The 24,330-nt window shown below is 39.0% G+C and overlaps 1 protein-coding gene and 1 long non-coding RNA gene across 2 annotated transcripts in view; one reads left to right on the forward strand and one right to left on the reverse strand.

The window, feature by feature from the left end:
* The first annotated feature begins 3,446 nt into the window (after positions 1 to 3,446).
* LOC126585061 (uncharacterized) lies at positions 3,447 to 4,132 on the forward strand. The gene is made up of 2 exons (XR_007610286.1): positions 3,447 to 3,584; positions 3,803 to 4,132. It is a non-coding gene; the product is annotated as an uncharacterized LOC126585061 (long non-coding RNA).
* Positions 4,133 to 7,040: 2,908 nt separating this feature from the next.
* The window catches only part of LOC126585049 (uncharacterized), a 104,993-nt gene continuing 87,703 nt past the window's right edge, over positions 7,041 to 24,330 (reverse strand). The window contains exon 9 of the mRNA XM_050249439.1: positions 7,041 to 7,759. Coding sequence (XP_050105396.1) covers positions 7,262 to 7,759 — 498 coding nt within the window. The 3' untranslated portion in view covers positions 7,041 to 7,261. The remainder of the gene's footprint in view (positions 7,760 to 24,330) is intronic.

Here is a 24,330-nt window from a genome sequence, read left to right on the forward strand (position 1 = left end):
TAAGGGTTTTTAAAACCTTTACTTTTCGTAACATAATAGCCCTTTGCTATCAAACCCTTATAGTTTCTAAAATCATACAAGTATGAAAACCCAATAATAGTATAAAAGCGGTTATGCTAAGAATATGGGTAAATCACAAATATCTCATCAATTGTAACATAACATGCTCATTAATGATATGTAGACACACAAGTCCATGCAGAAAGAGCTACATGGAACAAGTTGTGTGTAATAAATCTATACTCAAGTACTTCATACAAGTGATGGTGATGCTAAGTGCGTCACATACGAGTTCAAGATACAAAAGCAACTAATACAGATTGTCACCTACAATGAATCTAAAGTAAGCATAACGGTGCAAAGTGAACATATACATGAAGCTAGTCTTGGTCCCGGACAAGTACTAGACACTGGTGTCAGCATGCATGATGAGCAGATAAAATATGGATAATCAACAACAACAACAACAACAACAAAGCCTTTTCCCACTAAGTGGGGTCGGCTATATGAATCCTAGAACGCCATTGCGCTCGGTTTTGTGTCATGTCCTCCGTTAGATCCAAGTACTCTAAGTCTTTTCTTAGAGTCTCTTCCAAAGTTTTCCTAGGTCTTCCTCTACCCCTTCGGCCCTGAACCTCTGTCCCGTAGTCACATCTTCGAACCGGAGCGTCAGTCGGCCTTCTTTGCACATGTCCAAATCACCGGAGCCGATTTTCTCTCATCTTTCCTACAATTTCGGCTACTCCTACTTTACCTCGGATATCCTCATTCCCAATCTTATCATTTCTCGTGTGCCCACACATCCCACGAAGCATCCTCATCTCCGCTACACCCATTTTGTGTACGTGTTGATGCTTCACCACCCAACATTCTGGGCCATACAACATCGCTGGCCTTATTGCCGTCCTATAAAATTTTCCCTTGAGCTTCAGTGGCCTACAACGGTCACACAACACGCCGGATGCACTCTTTCCATCCAGCTCGTATTCTATGGTTGAGATCTCCATCTAATTCTCCGTTCTCTTGCAAGATAGATCCTAGGTAACGAAAACAGTCACTTTTTGTGATCTTCGCTAGATTGCTCCGGTCATTAGTGTGGATAAGTATATAAATGGATAGAGATAGGAAAGCAAACACAAGATGTACGTGGTTCACCCAGATTGGCTACGTCCACGGAATAGAAGAGTTCTCATTAATTGTGAAGGGTTTACACAAGTACATAGGTTCAAGCTCTCCTTTAGTGAGTACAAGTGAATGATTTAGTACAAATGACATTAGGAAATATTGTGGGAGAATGATCTCGTAATCACGAAACTTCTAAGTATCGGAGTGTGGTGTCGTCTTGACTTGCCTTATCTGTCTCATAGGTAGATGTGGCATCTTCTCTGGAAGTACTCTTCCTCCATCCAGGGGTGATATCTTTAACTGGTGGAGATGCACAAGGTAATGTATCAATTTCACTTGAAGCTTACTTGTAGTTTCAGGCTTGGTCAAGCGCGATACAAACCATGTAGTGGGAGTCCCCCAAGTCGCCGAGCTAGGGGGTCTGCTGAAAGAGGTGACAGACAAGGTAAGCAATCAGAGCTCCGACTGATTGTTCACCTTCTCCCCATCTTGCAGCAGCATGAAGGATAAAGAGAAGAAAAATGAGAAGAGATGATATGAGATACTTTTGCTTTTGAAGAAGTAACTTTCCACAGGCTTATTCTTGAACTGAGCTGGAGGGTTTTTTGGTTTCCTCCAGAGTATAAGGCCGACTGAAGAATTTGAGGGTCAAAACAAGTCCATCAAATCTAGAGTACGTTCCACCCTGCTGATATGGGATACTTTTGCTTTTGACAGAGTAATGGATGTATCGGCACGTGTGCTGTTACGCTTGTCTCCACATGCTTCCTTGTATCCTTCGCACTTGCCCTATCTGTTCCTCAAGCAGATGCGGAATCTTCCCTGGAAACATAAGATGTTGAAGTTGAGTACTCGAGAGCAATGCCAGGTAAGTAATCAGGTAAGGGGTTCCAGGCAGTCAGTTCCTGGCTGGAAGCTTGATTCCAAGTGCTGACTGATTGCTCTCTTTCTCCTTGTCTTGCAGGTAAAAACAAGGCCAAAAGAAAAGACAGGGAAAAAGCATGATATGGGATACTCTTGCTTTTAACCCTGATGATATGAGATATTCTTGCTCTAGTATAGCTTGTTTGCAGAGGTATTATCGGGGGGAAAGAAAGCTGAATATTTCGAAAGGCTTCGTTGGGAGTGCCATCTCAGATATGATGAAGGGTTGAGCATTTTTGCAGGTCTGCCTGTCCGTTGGGGATGGAGGTCGACATATATAGGAGTCTCCCTAACAACAAGTAGTAATGCTATTCCTTTATCCTGCTTGGTCATAGCACGGTATTAGGAGCTGCCAGTTTCACATGTTTTAACTCTGTCAGAGCACTTTGAAAAAGTGGTCTGTGGTATCTGGCTCTCGAGATTCGGAGAACGATGCCTCTTCGATTTTTGAGAAAGCAATCATGCTGGGGGTCTGACTCTCGAGATTCGGAGAGCAATGTCTCTTTGATTTTTGAGGAAGTAATCATGTTGGGAGTCTGGCTCTCGAGATTCGGAGGGGGGTGCCTCTTCGATTTTGGAGCAAGCAATCTTGTTGGGAGTGTTGTCTCGAATGTGAGTAAAGGTTGGGCATGTTTGCTAGTCTACCTTGCCACGAAGCACAAAGGTTGACACACAGGGACTTTCCAATTATCCAGCAATGGTACTGTTCCTTTACCCTCTCTTCGATTTTGAGAAAGTAGTCATGTTGGGAGTCTGGCTCTCGAGATTCGAAGGACGGTGCCTCTTCGATTTTGGAGCAAGCAATCTTGTTGGGAGTGTTTTCTCGAATGTGAGTAAAGGTTGGGCATGTTTGCTAGTCTACCTTGCCACGAAGCACAGAGGTTGACACACAGGGACTTTCCAATTATCCAGCAGTGGTACTGTTCCTTTACCCTTGTGGGTAATAATATGGTAGCTAGACCTTCAAAATTTATGTGTCTAAACTTTGTTAGTGCTGTTTCTTTGCTATTCTTTTACCTTTCTTGGTCAGAGCGATGTAGTGGGAGCTGCAAGCTTCACGTGCTCAACTTTGGCAGAGAACTTTGGCAAAGTTATCTGTGGTACCCATGAGCTATTGTTGCGTGTGGGAAGTGGGTGATTGAACAGTAAGATTCATGTGCTTTCTACTTCACCAAAAGTCTTCGACAGAATGCCCATAATTTCTGCAAAGCTGAGTGTGCGTGTGACAGGTGCTGACAAGGCTAGAAAAGTAGGTGCCTCTTCAATTTCTGAGATCGGCCCTCGTGGTCTCTGAGCAGCCCAGCTTTTGAGAAAGCGAGCGCCTCTTCGATTGATTCGGAGAACGATGCCTCATCGATTTTTGAGAAAGCAATCATGCTGGGGGTCTGGCTCTCGAGATTCGGGGAGCAGTGTCTCTTCGATTTTTGAGAAAGTAATCATGTTGGGAGTCTGCCTCTCGAGATTCGGAGGGCGGTGCCTCTTCGATTTTGGAGCAAGCAATCTTGTTGGGAGTGTTTTCTCGAATGTGAGTAAAGGTTGGGCATGTTTGCTAGTCTACCTTGCCACGAAGCACAGAGGTTGACACACAGGGACTTTCCAATTATCCAGCAATGGTACTGTTCCTTTACCCTCTCTTCGATTTTTAAGAAAGTAGTCATGTTGGGAGTCTGGCTCTTGAGATTCGGAGGACGGTGCCTCTTAGATTTTGGAGCAAGCAATCTTATTGGGAGTGTTTTCTCGAATATGAGTAAAGGTTGGGCATGTTTGCTAGTCTACCTTGCCACGAAGCACAGAGGTTGACACACAGGGACTTTCCAATTATCCAGCAGTGGTATTGTTCCTTTACCCTTGTGGGTAATAATATGGTAGCTAGACCTTCAAAATTTATGGGTCTAAACTTTGTTAGTGCTGTTTCTTTGCTATTCTTTTACCCTTCTTGGTCAGAGCGATGTAGTGGGAGCTGCAAGCTTCACGTGCTCAACTTTGGCAAAGAACTTTGGCAAAGTTATCTGTGGTACCCATGAGCTATTGTTGCGTGTGGGAAGTGGGTGATTGAACAGTAAGATTCATGTGTTTTCTACTTCCCCAGAAGTCTTTGACAGAATGCCCATAATTTCCGCAAAGCTGAGTGTGCGTGTGACAGGTGCTGACAAGGCTGGAAAAGTAGGTGCCTCTTCGATTTCTGAGATCGGCCCTCGTGGTCTCTGAGTAGCCCAGCTTTTGAGAAAGCGAGCGCCTCTTCGATTTCTGAGATCGGCCTTCGTGGTCTTTGAGCAGCCCAACTTTTGAGAAAGCAAACGCCTCTTCGATTTCTGAGATCAACCCTCGTGATCTCTAAGCAGCCCAGCTTTTGAGAAAGCAAACGCCTCTTCGATTTCTGAGCAGGCGCCTCTTCGATTTCTGAAGCTCCGTCGAGTGCAGATTTTTATAGGGGCTGACATTAAGTTCCAAAGCACACTTGAATCTCCACCAGTAGAAGCTTCATTCTTGCACTTCTAAGATCTTGATTTGTCCGACCTCTTCTCTCTTCAACACCTTTGAAAATGTCTGGCCCCTCCGACCGTCGTTTTGACTTGAACCTTGTTGAAGAAGCAGCCCCGCCTTCTCCAGACAACATATGGCGCCCATCCTTCGTCTCCCCTACTGGTCCTCTTACCGTTGGGGATTCCGTGATGAAGAATGATATGACCGCTGCGGTGGTGGCCAGGAACCTTCTCACTCCCAAAGATAAAAGACTACTTTCCAAACGGTCTGATGAGTTAGCTGTTAAGGATTCGCTGGCTCTCAGTGTTCAGTGTGCAGGTTCTGTGTCTAATATGGCCCAACGCCTATTTGCTCGAACCCGCCAAGTTGAATCATTGGCGGCTGAAGTGATGAGTCTCAAACAGGAGATTAGGGGGCTCAAGCATGAGAATAAACAGTTGCACCGGCTCGCACATGACTATGCTACAAACATGAAGAGGAAGCTTGACCAGATGAAGGAAACTGATGGTCAGGTTTTACTTGATCATCAGAGATTTGTGGGTTTGTTCCAAAGGCATTTATTGCCTTCGTCTTCTGGGGCTGTACCGCGTAATGAAGCTCCAAATGATCAACCTCTGATGCCTCCTCCTTCTAGGGTTCTGTCCAGTACTGAGGCTCCAAATGATCCCCCTCCGGTGCCTTCTCTTTCTGGGGCTCTACCGATTGCTGAGACTTCTCCTAAGCAACCTTTGTGAAGGCTCCCTTTTGTGTGTTTATTTTGACTCATGTATATGTACATATTTGTAGCTTATCGGGGATATCAATAAATAAGCTTTCCTTCATTTCAACGTATTGTGTTAAATACACCAAAGCCTTCTTCGCTAAGTTATTTGAATTTTCTTTTGTTGAAGCTTGTATGTTGAAGCTTTCTGAGTGGAGCATGTAGGTTGGGGTAGTGTTCCCTTAATTTCCCGAGTAAGGAAAACTTCTCGGTTGGAGACTTGGAAAATCCAAGTCACTGAGTGGGATCGGCTATATGAATCTTAGAACGCCATTGTGCTCGATCCTGTGTCATGTCCTTCGTTAGATCCAAGTACTCTAAGTCTTTTCTTAGAGTCTCTTCCAAAGTTTTTCTAGGTCTTCCTCTACCCCTTCGGCCCTGAACCTCTGTCCCATAGTCGCATCTTCTAATCGGAGCGTCAGTAGGCCTTCTTTGCACATGTCCAAACCACCATAACCGATTTTCTCTCATCTTTCCTTCAATTTCGGCTACTCCTACTTTACCCCGGATATCCTCATTCATAATCTTATCCTTTCTCGTGTGCCCACACATCCAACGAAGCATCCTCATCTCCGCTACACCCATTTTGTGTACGTGTTGATGTTTCACTGCCCAACATTCTGTGCCATACAGCATCGCCGGCCTTATTGCCGTCCTATAAAATTTTCCCTTGAGCTTCAGTGGCATACGGCGGTCACACAACACGCCGGATGCACTCTTCCACTTCATCCATCCAGCTTATATTCTATGGTTAAGATCTCCATCTAATTCTCCGTTCTTTTGCAAGATAGATCCTAGGTAACGAAAACGGTCGCTCTTTGGTATTTCTTGATCTCCGATCCTCACCCCTAACTCGTTTTGGCCTCCATTTGCACTGAACTTGCACTCCATATATTCTGTCTTTGATCGGCTTAGGCGAAGACCTTTAGATTCCAACACTTCTCTCCAAAGGTTAAGCTTTGCATTTACCCCTTCCTGAGTTTCATCTATCAACACTATATCGTCTGCGAAAAGCATACACCAAGGAATATCATCTTGAATATGTCATGTTAACTCATCCATTACCAACGCAAAAAGGTAAGGACTTAAGGATGAGCCTTGATGTAATCCTACAGTTATGGGAAAGCTTTCGGTTTGTCCTTCATGAGTTCTTACGGCAGTCTTTGCTCCTTCGTACATATCCTTTATAGCTTGGATATATGCTACTCGTACTCATTTCTTCTCTAAAATCCTCCAAAGAATGTCTCTTGGGACCCTATCATACGCTTTTTCCAAATCTATAAAGACCATGTGTAAATCCTTTTTCCCATCTCTATATATTTCCATCAATCTTCGTAAGAGATAGATTGCCTTCATGGTTGAGCGCCCTGGCATGAACCCGAATTGGTTGTCCGAAACCCGTGTCTCTTGCCTCAATCTATGCTCAATGACTCTCTCCCAGAGCTTCATTGTATGACTCATTAGCTTAATACCCCTATAGTTCATGCAATTTTGTACGTCGCCCTTATTCTTGTAGATAGGCACCAAAGTGCTCGTTCGCCACTCATTTGGCATCTTCTTCGTTTTCAAAATCCTATTGAAAAGGTCAGTGAGCCATGTTATACCTGTCTCTCCCAAAAGTTTCCACACTTCGATTGGTATATCGTCTGGGCCTATTGCTTTTTTATGCTTCATCTTCTTCAAAGCTACAACCACTTCTTCAAAGCTACAACAACATCATGCCATAATAATTTCATAAATCTCAAATCGTCCTCAACAAATAACATTTCTAAATAATAGCGTGGCATGATGTAAAACATTCATAAAATCACTCTGGAAACTATATAAACATAATATAGGTTAGAAAACAAAGCCCACTCAATAATACATCGTCGACTCGTAACCACCTTGCGGTGCCTGGCCTCTGAAATCCTCGGTATAAGTCTCCACTATCTGTGACATCAATTTCTTTTACGAGATCGATTCTCCTTAGATGAGAGTCATCACCTGGTCTTGCATAAGATTGACATCCTTGTCTGCACGTGTCGTAAGACTGGAAAATTGATTGACAAAATTTTCCTGCTCTAGGTAAAACCCTATTTTCTGCACCCTGAGATGAATATCATCAGTACTCCTGTGTCGTGATAAGTGTGCACCAACATTTATCTTGTCCCCCCCGTTCACATTGAGCTTATTGTTTGATAAATGTCCCAGCCAAGTATAACTTTCATGGCGATTTATTACGGTGGCATGCATTGGAGAGCTGGAAGTCTCAGTTTTTTTGGTACGATTTTCAACACGGATGCAAAGAGAATCACCAGATTGGGAGTGGTCTGAAGAACAAACGATGCACATAGTCAATGCTTTTGCATCATAGCGAAAACATTGCGGCACAACTATTTCTTTCTCAGGGTCAACGCATGTAAACCCTGATGGAAGATCATTTCCGGGGAGAAAAAGATCACCATTTCTGTTCGCCCTCATTCCCTATACCATGGAGTAAGATTTGTACAAAAAATTAATACATGCATGTATATATAAGCTGTATACGGATGGGTGCACAGGGAGAGAGAGAGAGAGAGAGAGAGAGATGACCTGTAGGATTGCTTTTTTAAAGGCAGCAGTGAGATTGGTACACCCTTCCATACGAATCCTTGTCATGGAGTCTAATGACTTACACAAGCCTATAATTTCAGTGAGCTTGGGGGAGTGATTCAGATGCAGTTCTATCATTCTCGACATCGCTGAAAAATCTGGCATCTTTTCCAATGCGATGCACTCATCAGCTTTCAGGATTTCCAAATTTGTTGGTAAATTTGGAATTTCCTGAAGGCTTTTGCAATGCGCAACAGAAAAATACTTAAGATTCTCCAATAGTTCAACAGAGTGGTGAATCTTGGACAAACTCTTACAGGCTTCGAGTATCAATCTCTCAATATTTGGGATTTCTGAAAAGTCTGGTGATTGTTCCAGGTAATCACAATAACCAAGATTGAGAAACTTCAACTTTTCAAGTGACTGAGACAAAAAGGGAAAACAAATATCAAAATTCAAACAGAAGAGAGAAAGCATGATGTTGGTATTTAAAAAACCTGGTGGAAAGAATTAATAGTTTGGTTGTGTTTGTATTTTACCACGTTGTCATTCCAGAGTTTTAGATTGCTACAACTCAGGTCGATGTCAACTACGTTTGGTTGATTAAAATCTTCTGGTATGGTCTGCAGAGGAAAGTTGGACAAACTTAACCATCTTAACTCTTCGGGAAGATGTTTGCAGTCTCCAGTGAACTTTACGCCTTTTATTTTGAGTAATCTCAGGTTCAGCATATTTCTGAATGGTTCTGTACTGAAGATAAGCTTGTCAGTTTCTGGAAAATCTAAAGCGATTCCTTCGATTTTTATCTTTTCCTGTTAGAAAGGAAAAGAAACTAAAGTAAGACCAGGGTTATTTGCTTAGACTTTAACCGGTGCAGAGCACCAGTACTGGATCAATGATATAGAGTTTGCTTAGACATCAGTTTTGTTTTAACAATCTAATTTAGTCATCCGTGTTACAGGGATAATTTTCAAATAATTCAGTAAATAAAATCAGTATCTTTTTTCTCCTTTATTACGAACATGTATTAAATGCAATTTGATTGAGGATGTACTTACACATTTTTTGCTCAATACATTCTTTACGTCTTCATGATGCCACAATCTACAACGACTTTCAAGCTGAGGGGATTTGGCACGTACGATTTCTCTGCCCGTGTCTCGAATCAAACGATGCATCGTCAGATTGCCTTCTGGATCAGCAGTTACAAGGCAGTGGTCCTCGAGTTCTTTAATACCTATTGTTGGTTCATAGTCACACCCATCCAATATTGCCATGACACGGTCCTTGTTCATTCCAATAAAGAAACAGGATATATCAAGGAATATATCCTTCACCTGGTCATCACTAAGCCTGTCATAACTTATCTTAAGAATATTGTGAATTCCACAAGGCTGGAATTTTTTCCATTTGTTCAATGCACTTGTCCATTGTTTCGGGGTTTTTTTTTTTAGGTAATTACCTACAGCTTCAAGTGCAACTGGTAAACCCGCACAGTAATCAACAGCTTTTCTTGAGACTTCAAGGTATTCTTCATTAGGATCGTTCTCTATCAAGGCACACCGATTAAGGAGCTCACGAGCTTCATCGTTATTCATTGCTGGCAAAGAACATGCCTCATCCACCACTTCAGGTGTCGGTAGCAAATGTTTCTCTCTTGTTGTTATAACAATTCTACTTCCTGAACCAAACGAGTCACGTTTTATAGCTAATTTATGTATCTGTTCCACACAGTCTATATCATCAACTATAACAAGAACCTTTTTGTTGCCAAGTCTTCTTTTTATCTCCTCAGTCCCTTCATCATCTGTACTCACCTTTATGTTGTCCGATCTCAAGATACCAGACAGAAGTTTGTTTTGCAAACGAACCAGTTTCTTCTCTCTCACTTTTGAAAGAAAACATGCACCATCAAACTTGTAGTGGTGTTCGTTGAAAATAGCTCTTGCAATCGTTGTCTTACCTAGTCCGCCCATCCCCCAAATTCCGATTATGCGAACATCATTTGATCCTCCAACATCTAAATAATTACTGATTTCTTGCAGGCGAGAATCTATTCCAACTGGATTTGCGGGTTCACTTAGGCATGGTTTCTTCAGTAATCCAGCGATCTGGCGAACAACTTTCTTGAGAAACGTTCCTTCATACCTGGAATTAAAATTTATAATTAAGGAAAAGTAAGATTTACTATGAGACTGAAGGATTAAAATGTACCAATATGCTAGTTAAACTTTTACAAATACTCAACACCGAACACACTCATATCTATTGAGATAGATCAAGCGTTTATATATCAATCCTCATATCAGAGTTTCTAAGCTTTGCAATTTAATTTTGAAAAAAAAAACGATTTAAAGAATTACTTTGTTGAAGGAAATAAGCAAGTTATTACTCGATATTGACTCGAAAATGCTCGCCGCTCAACCCTGCAGATGTATTAAGAGCATTTCTCCACGATCGGACCGTTTCTTCGTTGAACTTTTGTTCATGGTTCTGAAACGCCGTTGCAAAACTACCAGTCTGATGCCTGACATCTGAAGGATCAACATCGTAGAAAATCGGAAAAACAAGTTGACCCAGTCTTCTTCTGCACTCCATGATCTCCACCAGCTCCTCAAGACACCATCTGGACTCCGCATACCCCTTTGAGAACATGATGGCAGCAAGTCTGGACCCTTTGATTGCTTGCTTCAGGTTTTCTGTTATAGCACCCGCTCTAGGTAGTTCGACCTCGTCCAGAAAGACATTGAACTGGTTGTCTTTTAATGCACAGTACAGGTGGTCCGTGATGCCCTTGCGTGTTTCGCCTCTAAAGCTCAAGAACACGTCGTACTGGCTGCCCGTGGTATTCATCTGTTGGCAAGTCAGCGATTCTCTGATGTCTGATCAGCACTTCAAAATGGAACCAGGGGCAGATGGTTTTTGAACGGAACTATCAAAGGAAAGTCCACTACACCTCGTTTCAAGTCCACATAAGAAAGAACTTTGACAGAAAAAAAATGTGCCTTGTTAAAAACAGGGGCTTTTAGATCTGGAAAAGGATCCCCTCCGGATCCATTATGTGGGGATTCTAGAGATTCTCATATCTCAGTCGTTTATCGTGTATCGTACGGTCATTTTTCATCAGGTATTATTTGTATTTAATTTAAAATAATAGAGGTCAAATGATTTATGACCGCATAATACACGAAGAATAGCTGAGATGTGGGGATCCTATTTGGAAGGAATCTTTTTCCTTTAGATCTAGTTCCAAAAACATGGATGGTTTTTATGAGTGAATCTAGTTATCTAATTACATGTTTTCATTTCTTTTATACTCATTTTATATTTCTTTTAAATATTAAAAATCAATTAAAATCTTTTAATATTATGCATTTTTCAACTCCAAAAAATCTAATTAATATCTTATAACAAAAAAAAAACTAATATACTAACATAAATTATCTACAAAACATTCTACCGTAACTCAAGAACAAATATATGAATGTATATTATACCTGTAAGCGAGATATAAAATCTAACTAAAACGTAGAAAAAAAACATAATATACCTACAAGCAAGGTGACACACCCCGACCCGGAATGTCTACCTAGACTTTGAATCGACCTGTGTTGGCCGACATTAGGAGAGTGACGAAGCCATGAAGTGTGGTGATGTGAAAAATGTGAATAAATTTAAATCTAAAGGTGCCTAAATACAAGAGTGCGCTGGTGAGCAGGATTGAACCCAATTCACACGTAATGTCAGAGCATAAGTAAAGTACAGTAGAGAGAATTGAAAATTATAACATCGTAGGTAATCTCTCGTACTAAGATTTGCTAAGAATCCTCGTCGATACGAAAGCTCGGCTACTAGAACTTGGAGGGGCTAAAAACAAGGGTGAGTGGGCCTAAAAATAAAGTTTTGTAAAAACCTTTTCAAAAATACATAATAACCCCTCACTGTAAAACAAGTATAATTTCCAAAACATACATACTATGTATAGTAAGAAAATACTTAGCCTGCAATATCCCAAGAATTCCATACGGCACAATATTTCGTAAGTAAACACATGACTTTCGTAATCACATATTCTCGCATAAATAAACATATCCTATCGAATGCTCATCGACACATGCTGACACACTAGTTCATGCAGAGATATTCTGACATGAACAAGACTAGGTGTAACAATGATATACGCTCTAGTACTACAATCACGTGAAAATTGACGCTATACGTATCACATACGAGTCCCAAATTGCCTATAACAATCTAGGACATGACTGGCATCTATAATGGATCCAAAGTGAGTGTACGGAGCGACGTGCATATACACGTGAAAGACTGGTCTTGGCCTAGGCAAGTACTAACACCGGTGCAACAAACGATGAGTAGATAACATAAATATAGTCATGCCATAGTGATTCGATAATTCTAGTCAACATAATATTATTCATAGCCGTAAATATAATTATGACATCAATAATAATATGCATACCTGTGCATCCCGTAAGACGTAGCATAACTTCATAATTTCTATCAATATGCTAAATCTTATAAACATCACGCTAATCTAGGCGTATTGTAGAAAACTTTTTATGAAATGTATAAATGGAAACTAACAATTATATATATACTATATAAAAGAAAAAAAAAACCCACTCACAATTACTTGCAATGTCGCAACCATTCGAACTAAGATAGCTGGAGTCTCCAATAGTAATCGCACCTAAGCATAATATTCGGACCCATTAGTAAAACTTCACTAAGACAATTAAATTTAGGAAAACAGAGTGTGGATTTGGAATCAGGGCGTCGAAATACGCTAAGGGGGGTCCCTAGCAAATTTTGTAAAAAGTCAATGGTCAACCCTAAAAAAGTTAACCGAGTCGTCTCGATGGTCAACTATATTAAAACTTTGGAATTTCACTAAATAGATGCCAAAAATGGACTCGGGGCGTCGAAATTAGCCTAGAAGGGTTTATGAGAAAATTTCAAAAAAGTCAACAAAAGTCAACTTAACGATCAACCGTTAACCTTAATGGAATATTCCATTCTCAGATGGAATATTCTGTTAAAGTTAGCTGAAATGTAACAGAATATTCCAAGGGAATATTCCTTTTAAATCTGAAATGGATCCACGTCGGATCCAGGTTTGGGCCAGGTCGGATTTGGCCCATGGATTCGGGCTAGCCCTTTTTTTTATTTTTTATTTTTATTTTTTTTAGGGTCGGCAGTCGGAAACTAGAAATGGCTGGATTTTCTAGGTAAACTTTAAACAATAATATCTCACTTGTTTCTCAACCAAAATTGTCCCATAATATATCAAAACAAAGCTAGGAAGTGTGTAGAACAAGATTGTATTTGTTTGGAGTTCAAAAAGTGGCCGAAGATGGCCGGAAAATGGCCTAAAAGGTGACTGGTCCATCGAAAACTGGGTAACTTGTCGGAAAACTGGACAAACTTTAAACGTCCATAACTTTGTCAAAACAAAAATCATACCTCTCGACAAGACAAAGAGAATGGTACCTTTCGCGATGGATGACTTGCTGTGTGTCGGCTGGGAAATGGCCTGAAAGCCACGGATCTCATCGGAAACTGGGGAAAGTTCGAATGGTTATAACTTCCTTATTTCTCTACCAAATTCGACCATATATACATGAAAATTCATCTACTCAACAAGAGGAATTCAAATATGGTGGTTAGAGACCTTACCTTGGTTGAGATCAATGAGAAATTGGCCTAGAAAGTCGCGGCTCCAAAGAAGGATGTAGGACTCGCGTTGGGACTCTGATTTTCAAAAACCGAAGGTTGGATTCAAGTTTCTAGGGGTGCTAGGAATGTTTTGATGGTGTTTGCTGTTGAAATTCTTGTATTAATTGTAAATCTTCGTTGATTGATGTTGTGATTATTTTCCTAGTATAGGATGTTGATTGTAAGACTTGATTATGGGATCTTATCTGCTGTTGTAATTTGTCAAACTGGCCTTGTAAAGGTTGTTGCTAGTTTGTATATTAGGGTTCTACTATCTTCATATTCCATTATCAATATTGGAGTATAATCTCTTTGCACATACTTACATACATTCTGCCATTTTTCTAAAAATGATTTGGTGTGATGTGTTCACGGGAGGAAGGGAGAGTTTGAGAGAGAGAGAGAGTGAAAGGAGAGAGATGGAAAAAGAAAGAAAAAGAAAGAAGAAAAAAAAGAAAAGAAGAGAGAGATTTGAGATTTCTAGAAGAGGGGACACCGGACAGAGCAGAAATGGAGTGTGGGCCCCACGTGGCTCACAAAACAATTCAAAATATCTCTAACCATAAAATTATCAAATCACCTATCACGTTCGTTAATCCGTAAAATCTCCATGGTAGCTCCAATTTCGATTCCGCTTGTGCCTACACGTTCGTATCGTCGAGTACTACGCCAATACACCAAAAGAATAAATCATATGTCTCTCTAAACGGTGGTCAACGGAAGTCAAAGTCATTGCCTTTAGGGGCATTTTTGTCAATTCCCTCATTTAAAATTAATAAATTCGTAAAATCAGGGACAAGTTGTCACACAAGACACATTAATCTGTGACACGTTGATTATAAAAAAGAATATGTCATATAGATACATAAAAATAATTAACTTGTGATATTGGTTGATTATAAAAATTAAAAATAAAATCTATAAATGGGGTTTAAAGCAATAGGAAGAACAAGAAATAACAAAATAAATAAATAAATAAAAAGAAATAATCAAAGAGTAATTAGGAAGAAATTTGATTTTGATAATAAATCTTATCATTGAATAGATAATTATTGATAATTAAATAATTAAATTTAAGGAATTTGACTTATTTTAATAAATTGGCTATTCCTACATTTGGCTAAAAAAAGTGGACTTATATCAAGTTTTCCCTTAAAAAAAATATTACCCTAGAACCACTATGTGACGATCCGTCCCGAATTAATATATATTTGATCCTCAAAAGCGTAGAAATGATGATTTTGCCCTTGAGCGATGGGTTGTGAACGTATGAACGGGCTAAGAAAAGGGATCAACTACTTCACTTCCTACTTTTTTGGACCCAATTAAAAATAGGGGGTTGTTTTGGATGAATGTTAGCCCTATAATTGGTAGCCCAATTCGGGCTTAAGGTTTTTATATTTGCACCCAACCCGGACACACACACACATGCACACACGTATATACTTTAACCCTCTCTCTTGATCCTTCCCTAATCCGTACAGTTCGTACACTCATACCCTCTACCAGCTTCATTTTGCACAGATCGAGCTAGTAGAGGTTATTTTCGAACTCCTTGCAGCTCAGGAACAGAGCCATACCCTTAGTTTGGAGGAAGAACCTCGGGATCTCGAGAACTAGTGAGCTCCAGCAAGGTGCTCTATTACTCCGTTGTGATCGTGGACATTTCACGGAGTTTTAAAGTCCAAAAGAGTCTTAAAATAACTTCACGAAGATTATTAAGAAGTTTTGGAAGGTTTTGGACATCGGGATAAGTTAGTTCCTCAAGTTGCAGTTTTGACCAGACTATCAAAGGATTTTTTGACTTTTTCCCGTGGATTTTAGGACTTCAAAGTGGTAAGAATACATTCTACTCGTTTAGAGCTTCATTTTGGTAAAAAATTCATGAAATTTGGTTGAGAAATGAAGAAGATATTAAGGTTTAAAGATTTTCCAGAAAACGACGAATGCAGCGGTGGCCGACGACGGTTTCTGGCGAACCGCTGGAAAAGAAAATGAATATTCCGTCAATTTTGATGGAATATACCTAACGGCGTCAGATATATTTAACGGAATATGCTGTTATTTAACGGAATATTCCCTAACGGCGTTAAGGTTATCGTCAGCGTGCCTGCGCATAGGACATCGAAATTTTTTTCTAAAAATATGGGGATGTTTGTGGTGTTGAGTAGGCCACGATGGTATATTCAAACACCCCAATTGAGCAACGTATGAGAATTTATTACATAGTTTTAGTTATGTGCTTAAAAATAACGTTAAAATAGTTGTTTCACATATAGGTGAGACGTTTCCGGAGGATGAGCGCAATCAAGCGAGACACGGGGGTTACGACCCTGCCACATACTAGTGAGTGGGCTTTTGGCTTTTTATATACATAAAAATATGCTTTACATTTTCCCAGAAATTGATTTAAATGGTTTTACGTTTACATGCCATGTCAATTGCATTACACTTTTGATTATGCATTAGTATAGTTATGTATATTGATGCTTGACGTTGCAGACACTCAGGTAAGTTTCAGGTGAGTATATATTGATGGTAGTGATTGTAGTGTGTATGATGGTGTCGAGATGCATCTAGAGCTCATGAACCTGCACCCCGGTGTTAGTGCTCCCGCCCGTGGCCAGGGTACAGTCTTTCACGTGATGTTCACCTCCCGCACCTCACGCTCACCTTGGATTCAAGTTTGGTGAACAGCCCTGTCGTACAGACCACATTAAGTGGTTCCGACTTGTAGGTGACCTATGATTTATCGCATAGCCTTCACGTGATCGTAGCACTTGAGCGTACTTATTACACCTAGCCCTGTCGTACAGACCACAATAGGTGGTTCCGACTCGTGTACAGGCATACTTGATGAGCTATAGGTTCAGTCGTACAAGCCAGAATAGGTGGATCCAGCTGACATATCACTTTTTATGGATTTACTTCACTTGGTTTACTTATTCATTATGCTGAGATATTTGACATGGCATACATGTGGATCTTGCTATTCCGAGTATGGTTTCGATATATATATGTATTCTATTTTCTGGGAAATTATACGGGTTTTACGGTGAGGGGTTATTACTTTTGAAAAGAGAAATGGTTTTGAAAAGCTTTGTTTTTGCCCACTCACACCTTCTGTTTTGCGCCCCTCTAGGTTCTAGGTAGGCGTGCTTGTTGGTGGCTTACAAGGAGTTGACGGCGGTTCTAACAGAATATAGTTAATGTAGGACCATCTCTCTGATATTGTATAATTAGTACTTGACTTACTAGACTGCACTTGGTTACCTACGCTCTGAATATGTGTAATTATACTTAAACATCTTCACTCACACTTACATTTGTTTAGTGTGACTTAGTGAGTTTGGTTTTTAATTACTCACCTCTTTGCATCCCTATCACTTCCGCACCGCACACATGGCTACGTCATCCTCACGTGACGGCCAGCACGTCTCGATTGGGTCAGGGTGTGTCACGCTATCTACGTACCCAATTTTATCTCTAATTCAATCATTCTTATACTACAAGATGTATTTCAAAGTATATACATTTTTTTAACAAATTTATAGTTTTAATAACTTATTTGCATCTAAAATTCCAGGAATTAGAGGCTGTGAATGCCAAGTTGTCATCTCAACTTTCAAATTGTTGCTGCCATGAGGTTTGTTATATATTTTTAATAACTTTTTCACTGTTCTCCTATATGATAAAATCAGATACTTATTTCACTGTTTGAACTTTGAATTTCTTAATAAATAGTAAAAATCAGGACTGAGCTCTTATTTTAATGTAATCGTAGAATGTTGTAGCACAATTGAATATTTGGTTGAAAAAAAATGTATAGAAGGAAAACGGGATACAAGTACAAAGAATCCACATAAATGTCATCTATTGACCAAATTGCACTACTATCAACTTCAAAATTTGTTTGCTTAAGTTTTTATTTCGAACTATGAAATATCATAGATTTCATTATACAATATACATATGCGCTTTTTACTCTTAAAATTTGTCTTTTTGAAAGCATTTACCTAGAACTAATGTATATCAAGATACTATACATGTGGGGATAATGAAAAAAACAAAGGTTAACTTGACGGCTAGTTTAATGCAATGTTTTAAAAAACTCGCCTCCAAGTTGTGCCTAGGAGGCGGGGTAGGAGGAAAATCGCCTTTGTTTTATGGGAGTTGGTGAAAAATTTGCATAGATTTCGTCAGGGCACGCCTGGGTAGCCGAGGCACGCGTCAGGGCATTTGATTGAGGGTCCTTTTGTTTAAAAGTTACTGAAAACTAAAAGAAAAATAAATTAGTTGAAATCTAGGTTTTTATAGTTGAAATCCGGGGTTTTGGCTGATTTTTCGATTTTTTTAATAGTTTTTTCTGTTTAAGTTGTCCCCCTTATGATTGACAGGCAATTGTTATCCAGCATATTCGTCTACCATATTCCTTCATGTTAGACTTACTCCAACCCTTGGAGTAAGTCTCCCCCCCCCCCCAAAAAAAAGAAGAAATTCATTCCAACCCTTGTTCTAAAATTATATTAAGTGCTAGAACTCAAAACAAACGCAAATACTAGCCAAGATTTAGCCCAAAATGATTGGTGAAGCCCAGTTGTGTGCGTGGACGCGCTAGAAAAAGGTAAGCCGAAAGCCCACCAATGCGCTACACACGCCACACACGTTTTTAGCCTTCAACGCCCGACATGAGGGGCCCACTATCAGGGCAGCTGTCGGCCACCATCACGAGCCCAACGACTCTATTTTTAATCCTAAGGCTGGTTTCGTTGGACCGTTCCAAATTCAAATTATTTTTATAAAAAAAATATAATTTTAAAATACATTGAATCCAACGGCTGAGAAAATTATAATCAAATCTAACGGTAAAAAAAAGATCTAACGGCCCAAATTTAAATCCAACGGCTAAAATAATTAAACAAAATTATTTAACTCAAAATTCACCCAAAACTCTATAAATACCTATGTATTTGTTCAAACATCCACACAAAACTCACTTTTCTCCTATAATTCTTCCAATTTTTCTTTCTACCATCTTCCAAAATCATTTCTTCCCATTTCTAAAATTTTCAAGATGGCAAAAGATCATATTAGAGGGCGTAATTGGACCTTTGAGGAAGATGTAGTTTTATGCTTGGCATGGGTTTCTATTAGCGAAGATGGTGCCGTTAGCATGAATCAAAATAAAAAGGTTTTGTGGGGTAAAATCGTTGATAAGTTCAATGAAAACTCCAACGCCGACCAAGGGGAAGTTGGTGGTGTTTACGATCGGTGGAAGGTTATCAACAAAGCTTGCACTTTATGGAATGGAAGCTTGGAGAGAGCCGTGGTTGACATGGCTAATGGAAGGAGCGCCGCAGAAATGATGAGTTTCTTTGTTGATATTTTATTTGTCATGTACATAATATTATTTTGCAACTAATTGTATTTATCATAGGATGGCAAAGAAATGGCAATTTACAATACAAGAACTACACCAAAAAATCAAGATTTTAAGTAGGGTTGCAACTTGGGTTGGGCCAACCCGAACCCGCCCATGTTCAACACGACTTTAAACCCAAACAAGCGGGCTTTTTTTTGTTATAACCCATCCGAACCCAACCCAATTTCAACCCGTTCATTGATTAGGTTGAGTTGGGTTGATCATTTGCCCGTCCATCCTAACCCAACCCGATTAATCAAACCCAATCTAACTAGATTATAACCCATATCAATTAATGCTCATACTACACCCAAGAGGGCCAAGTCCAAAAACCAACACCCTTTCAAATATTTTTTTAATAAATTACTCCTTATAATTACTTAAGTTTTTAAGGAATTAGAGGCTTCAATTAGTCATCCCATATTCGTAGTCTCTAAATCCTAAAGCTTTATAATAGATTGTTCGTCTGCAAAACCTAAATTCATTGTGTCTCGAAGCAATTGCTCATCAACTTTGATTGATTTATGAAATTAAAGTTAGCTAGCTTTGATGTTACTTGGCTTAATATTTTTAGGAATTCTTGAAACTAAATTGTTACAGGAATAACCTCGAAAAAGTTGGACAACCCGAACCCGAACCCAACCAAGTAAACCCAAACCCAAATGAAACCCAATCTGAACCCGAGCCCAAATTGTAAAAGTTGGGTTAGGATTGGGTTGACCTTCCAACCTGCCTGAGTTACACCCCTACTTTTAAGTTGCATCATGCTTGGGACGTCCTCAAGGATTGTCCGAGATGGGGAGCCGATGCGGACCAACAATGGGCAAAATTTTTTGGTAGTGAAGCCGCAAGGACAAATGATGTCAATAAAGGTGTCGATTTGTTGACCCCAACTTCTTCTTTTGCAAAGCCCCCGGAAAGAGATAAGAAAAAGGAAGCAAAGAGAAAAGGGAAGTTCCAAGATCCAGTTAGTGCAAAGATTTCTACCGGATTTGCAAAATTTGCCAAAAGCCATAGCTCTCGAGAGGAAGAAGCGGTCCGAATGCGCTTAGCCTTTATGAAGGAAGGGGAAAGGGAGTAAGAAAGGTTCGAATGTGATTTGATAATGAAAGACCTCAACAAATACCCTTCAGAGCGGAAGAAGTTTTTACGTGATAAGCAAAAGGAAATTTTGCGAAGGCATGCCACAACGAGTATCTTTCAAGATGATGATTCATATCAAGGCTATATCTCAAGTCCACCACCAAGTCAAGGTGGTGGATATCATTATTAAGTTTATGTAGTTTACTAATTATCGTTTGTATTAAGTTTATATAGTTTATTAATTATCATTAGTATTAAGTTTATGACTTATACAAACTTATGAGTTATTAATTATCGTTTGTATTAAATTTATGGTTTATCAATTATTGTTTCTATCATGTGTTTCATATTCTTCCATAGTGTTTCATGAGTTTCATGTGTTGATTTAGTAGTTTTTCAATATTTATAGGAATTTAAATATTTTTAGGTTAAAATGCTCATAAAATTAATTTAGGATAATCTATATAATTTTTTTAAAGGTAATTTAAAAAAAAATAGCCTAAATTCATTCTTTAATAATCTGGGGCTAAAATTTTATGCTAGAAGGATTGGAGTATAAAAGTTGTTTCTAGGTTAAAACCTAAATTTTCTAGGTTAAAAATTTTAGATTTTACTCTAAGAGTTGGAGATGGTCTTAAAATTTTACTTTTAATATTATTTTATAGATCTCAAAAGACTAAAAACAAGTTTTTTTTTCTTAAAAGTTGTTGAATGATGATTTGTTTTTTTTTTTTTTTGTAAAGGTCAAATGGCATGGCCTTGATTTGGGGAAGTTTTTGTATCGAACGGTCTATATGAGCAAAAAGTTTCTTCACTGGAAAAAAAGCAACAAAAAGGAAACTAGTACTGTAGTTGAAAATTTTAAGCATAGATTTTACTGTGCTAAATTTTGAACCATATGGTCACTTAGTACTACGGTGTAGTAATATTCTTTTTTACTTGTAAATGAGAGTTTTTAGGTTCAATTCTCACTGAAGGCTGATTTGAACCACATTATTGATAGCATGTTGTGAGGCTAAGCAGCAACAAAAAGGAATCTAGTACTGTGGTTGAAATTTTTAAGCATAGATTTTACTATGCTAAAATTTGAACCATATGGCCACTTAGTATTTGGTCTAGTGATATTCTTTTTTACTTGTAAATGAGAGTTTTTAGGTTTAATTCTCGCTAAAGGTTATTTTGAGCCACATTATTGATAGCCCATTGTGAAGCTAAGCTCATCCCCTCCTTCTTAGTGTATATTCCTTAGTGTATATCATATCGTTTGTTCAAAAAAAAAAAAAAAGAATTGAACCATATGAGATTTGTTTTAACGGCCCCGTTTACGATTTTCTAGTACCATTTGAGTTTTAGATGAATTTCAACTAACCACATTCCATTTCGTAACACATGCTTCTTTGTTTTGTTCATGCCTTTCTCAGAATGTGAAATCAATTCCGTGAGGGTGTTGAATCGGGCCCTTCCGAAGGATATTCGAGTTTTTGGCTGGTGTCATGTGTCCGTTGGATTTCAATGCTAGGTTTGTCTACCTTCTTTGAGATTCGCCATTTTGAGATGATAATGTTGTTAGAAAATATTCTATTTGTTTGCAAAATGGCAAAGATCCATACTTTGTCCATGTTTGTTTTTCTTTAAACATGAAAGTACTAATCTTAAAACCCTATTAAAAGAACAGTTGCTCTGGATTTGATCCTATTTATGGTGTTTCTTTAGTGAAACTAGTTTATTTTCAAGCATTTTAAGATATGGAATGCATAAAATACCAGCAGACAGTTACAACCCAGTTCTGTCTCGTGAATTTCCCATGCCCTATGTAATAGCCACAAAATGGACTTAGCAGGTAGCCCCTTGCAGACCTAGACGTAATCAAGTTGACTAGAGGAGCATGCTCCCCCTTGCATCCAAGTTCAAGTCCCCCTCCCCATAGTTTAGATTAAGAATTGTAGAATATTGCTTGTGTCAAAATAGCCACAAAATGGATGTACACATATTGATGTTTACCAACAATGTTCGGTATAAAGTTACCTTAGAAATCATTGAACGCTGAAAATGGCAAGCATAACCAAATAAGGAGACTCTTAGCTCTATTGTTTTAAGTTTCTTCTGTTATGTCATCACTCAAGATTATCCACGTGTTTGTCAAATCGGTATGAGTCTGGTTAAAGATTGTTGGTGCTTTCTTTTGCTTAAATGCTCGCAGTAGACCGAAGTGTACAATTAAGTGCCAATTAAGAAAAGATTTCCATGAAAGCTAAAAAGAAAAGTGTTCGTTTGGGACCATTTGAAAGCAACAGCGAATGCTGTACCTGTTTCTTTGCGATAATTTGACTGTGATAATCGAGGCGATACTATTGAGGATTGATGTTCATAATAAGATCGTTTAAACAAAAACATGCCACCATTGGAGTTTGATTTGAAATTTCCAGTGATATGGAAACCACTAAGATTGACCTGCAGCCTCAGTTTAACCCCCATTGGCAGCATTTTCCTTTGCTTTGAGGACACTTAGGATTGAAACGCCATCTACTTAAGTTTTCACTTTTGTACATGAAAGTAACTGAGATTAAGTACTTTAATTTGTAGGTGGTTGAAGCACTACTGGATATGAGCAGAATCCCAAGAAACCTCAATACACCATGGCCCAAGAGATCCCATTGGTTCTTCAGTCCTGAGAATTTGAGGGACTCAAGTTCACTTGTTCTTCAGGTACTTACATGGTTGCTGAACTATAAACAGTGCATGCTGTCTCCACAACTTCTAAGTGTGTCTTTTTCTCGTGTTCCCCTAGATGCTGGGCGAACTTTGCGTGTACATTTGGGAAATGAATGCCAAAATTATCATCTTTAAGCTGCATTCTTGCACGAGGCTTTGTGGAGCTATTTGCCAATAGAAGAGGTTGCTGAAAGTAATGTTCCTCATATTATTTCCATTGAATAATGTAACGTTTGCTGTATATTTGTTGCTATTACTGAGACCACCTTTGTTTTCTCAGATCAGAGATCCTTGGATAATAGAACAATCAAGAAGAAATGTTCCCATGTCCCTCTAGTGTCACGGCCAACTGAGCGTAAGTGCGACCGTCTCTTCTGCAAATTTGAATACGTTAGATCCAAATCAAAATTTTCTTGAGTGGGTCGTCCTGTTGTGGGAACAGCATACATAAAGGCTCAGGGCACATGGACAAAGAGTGTAAAGCGCGTCCACCTCACAAACCCGCAATCATTTTACCAACTTTTTTACCACAAAAGTCATCAACTCTTTGGGGCTGCTTTTGCTTTTGCTTTTGGGTCCGATTCAAAAAGTAGAGTTCATGGCATCCTCGACACTTTTCAGGGAAATGTTTTACCACATTTTTTTCCTTATGAACACTCATAATTATATTTACTGATTTTCTTTTAATTTACCCAATTGAAATATCGAAAATAAGCATGAGCAATAAGAAAGCGCTTTTTTTCTTTACTATTGTGGAAAAGTTATTCTAACAAGAATAATAACGTTTGAATTTTGTTTTAACCACCTCTAATGCATATAATTTGTTGCTTCACAAAATCAGTGAGACTTTTGAACAATGTAAAGTGTCAAGTTTGTAACATTTGCAAGGTTGCTTTGGTCACCTAGCGATGATAATATGCAAAGCGATAGAGATAAGAAAACAAACACAATATGTACGTAGTTTACCCTAAGTTGGGATACGTTCTACGAGATTAGAGAAGTTCTCATTAATAGTGAAGATTTTACACAACATATAGGTCCAAGCATAATATTCATTAGTGAGTTCTAATAACAAATGTAAGTACAATAATGACATTAGAGATAAATTGTAAGAAAATAGTCTCCTTTTATAGTTGGAGAGTCTTCGGCTTTCGTTGGTCGATGAGGGACTCTAGAAGCTTTATTCTTATGTTGACATGTGTAGTGCTGTAATTAGTCTCTTGATTTTAAGGAAACTTGTGTGCTTCGGCAGGGGTGCCCCCTTTAGTGGGTCCCTGAATGTATGGAGTTGACAAGTGCTCAGTAGTTTGAGAATTGGTGAAGTATAGTACAAACAATGCTCCCCCAAGTTCTCGATGGACGAAAGCTTCTTAGTTGGGAACTTGGAAAATCCAAGTCACTGAGTAATCACGAAACTTCTGAGTACCAAAGTATAGGAGTCCCCCCAAGTTTTTGAGCAAGGAGAATTTGCCAAAGGAGGTATCCTACTTGTTGCCAAGTGGTCGAAAGA

This window comes from Malus sylvestris, chromosome 10 (assembly GCF_916048215.2).
Source record: "Malus sylvestris chromosome 10, drMalSylv7.2, whole genome shotgun sequence".
NCBI lineage: Eukaryota > Viridiplantae > Streptophyta > Magnoliopsida > Rosales > Rosaceae > Malus > Malus sylvestris.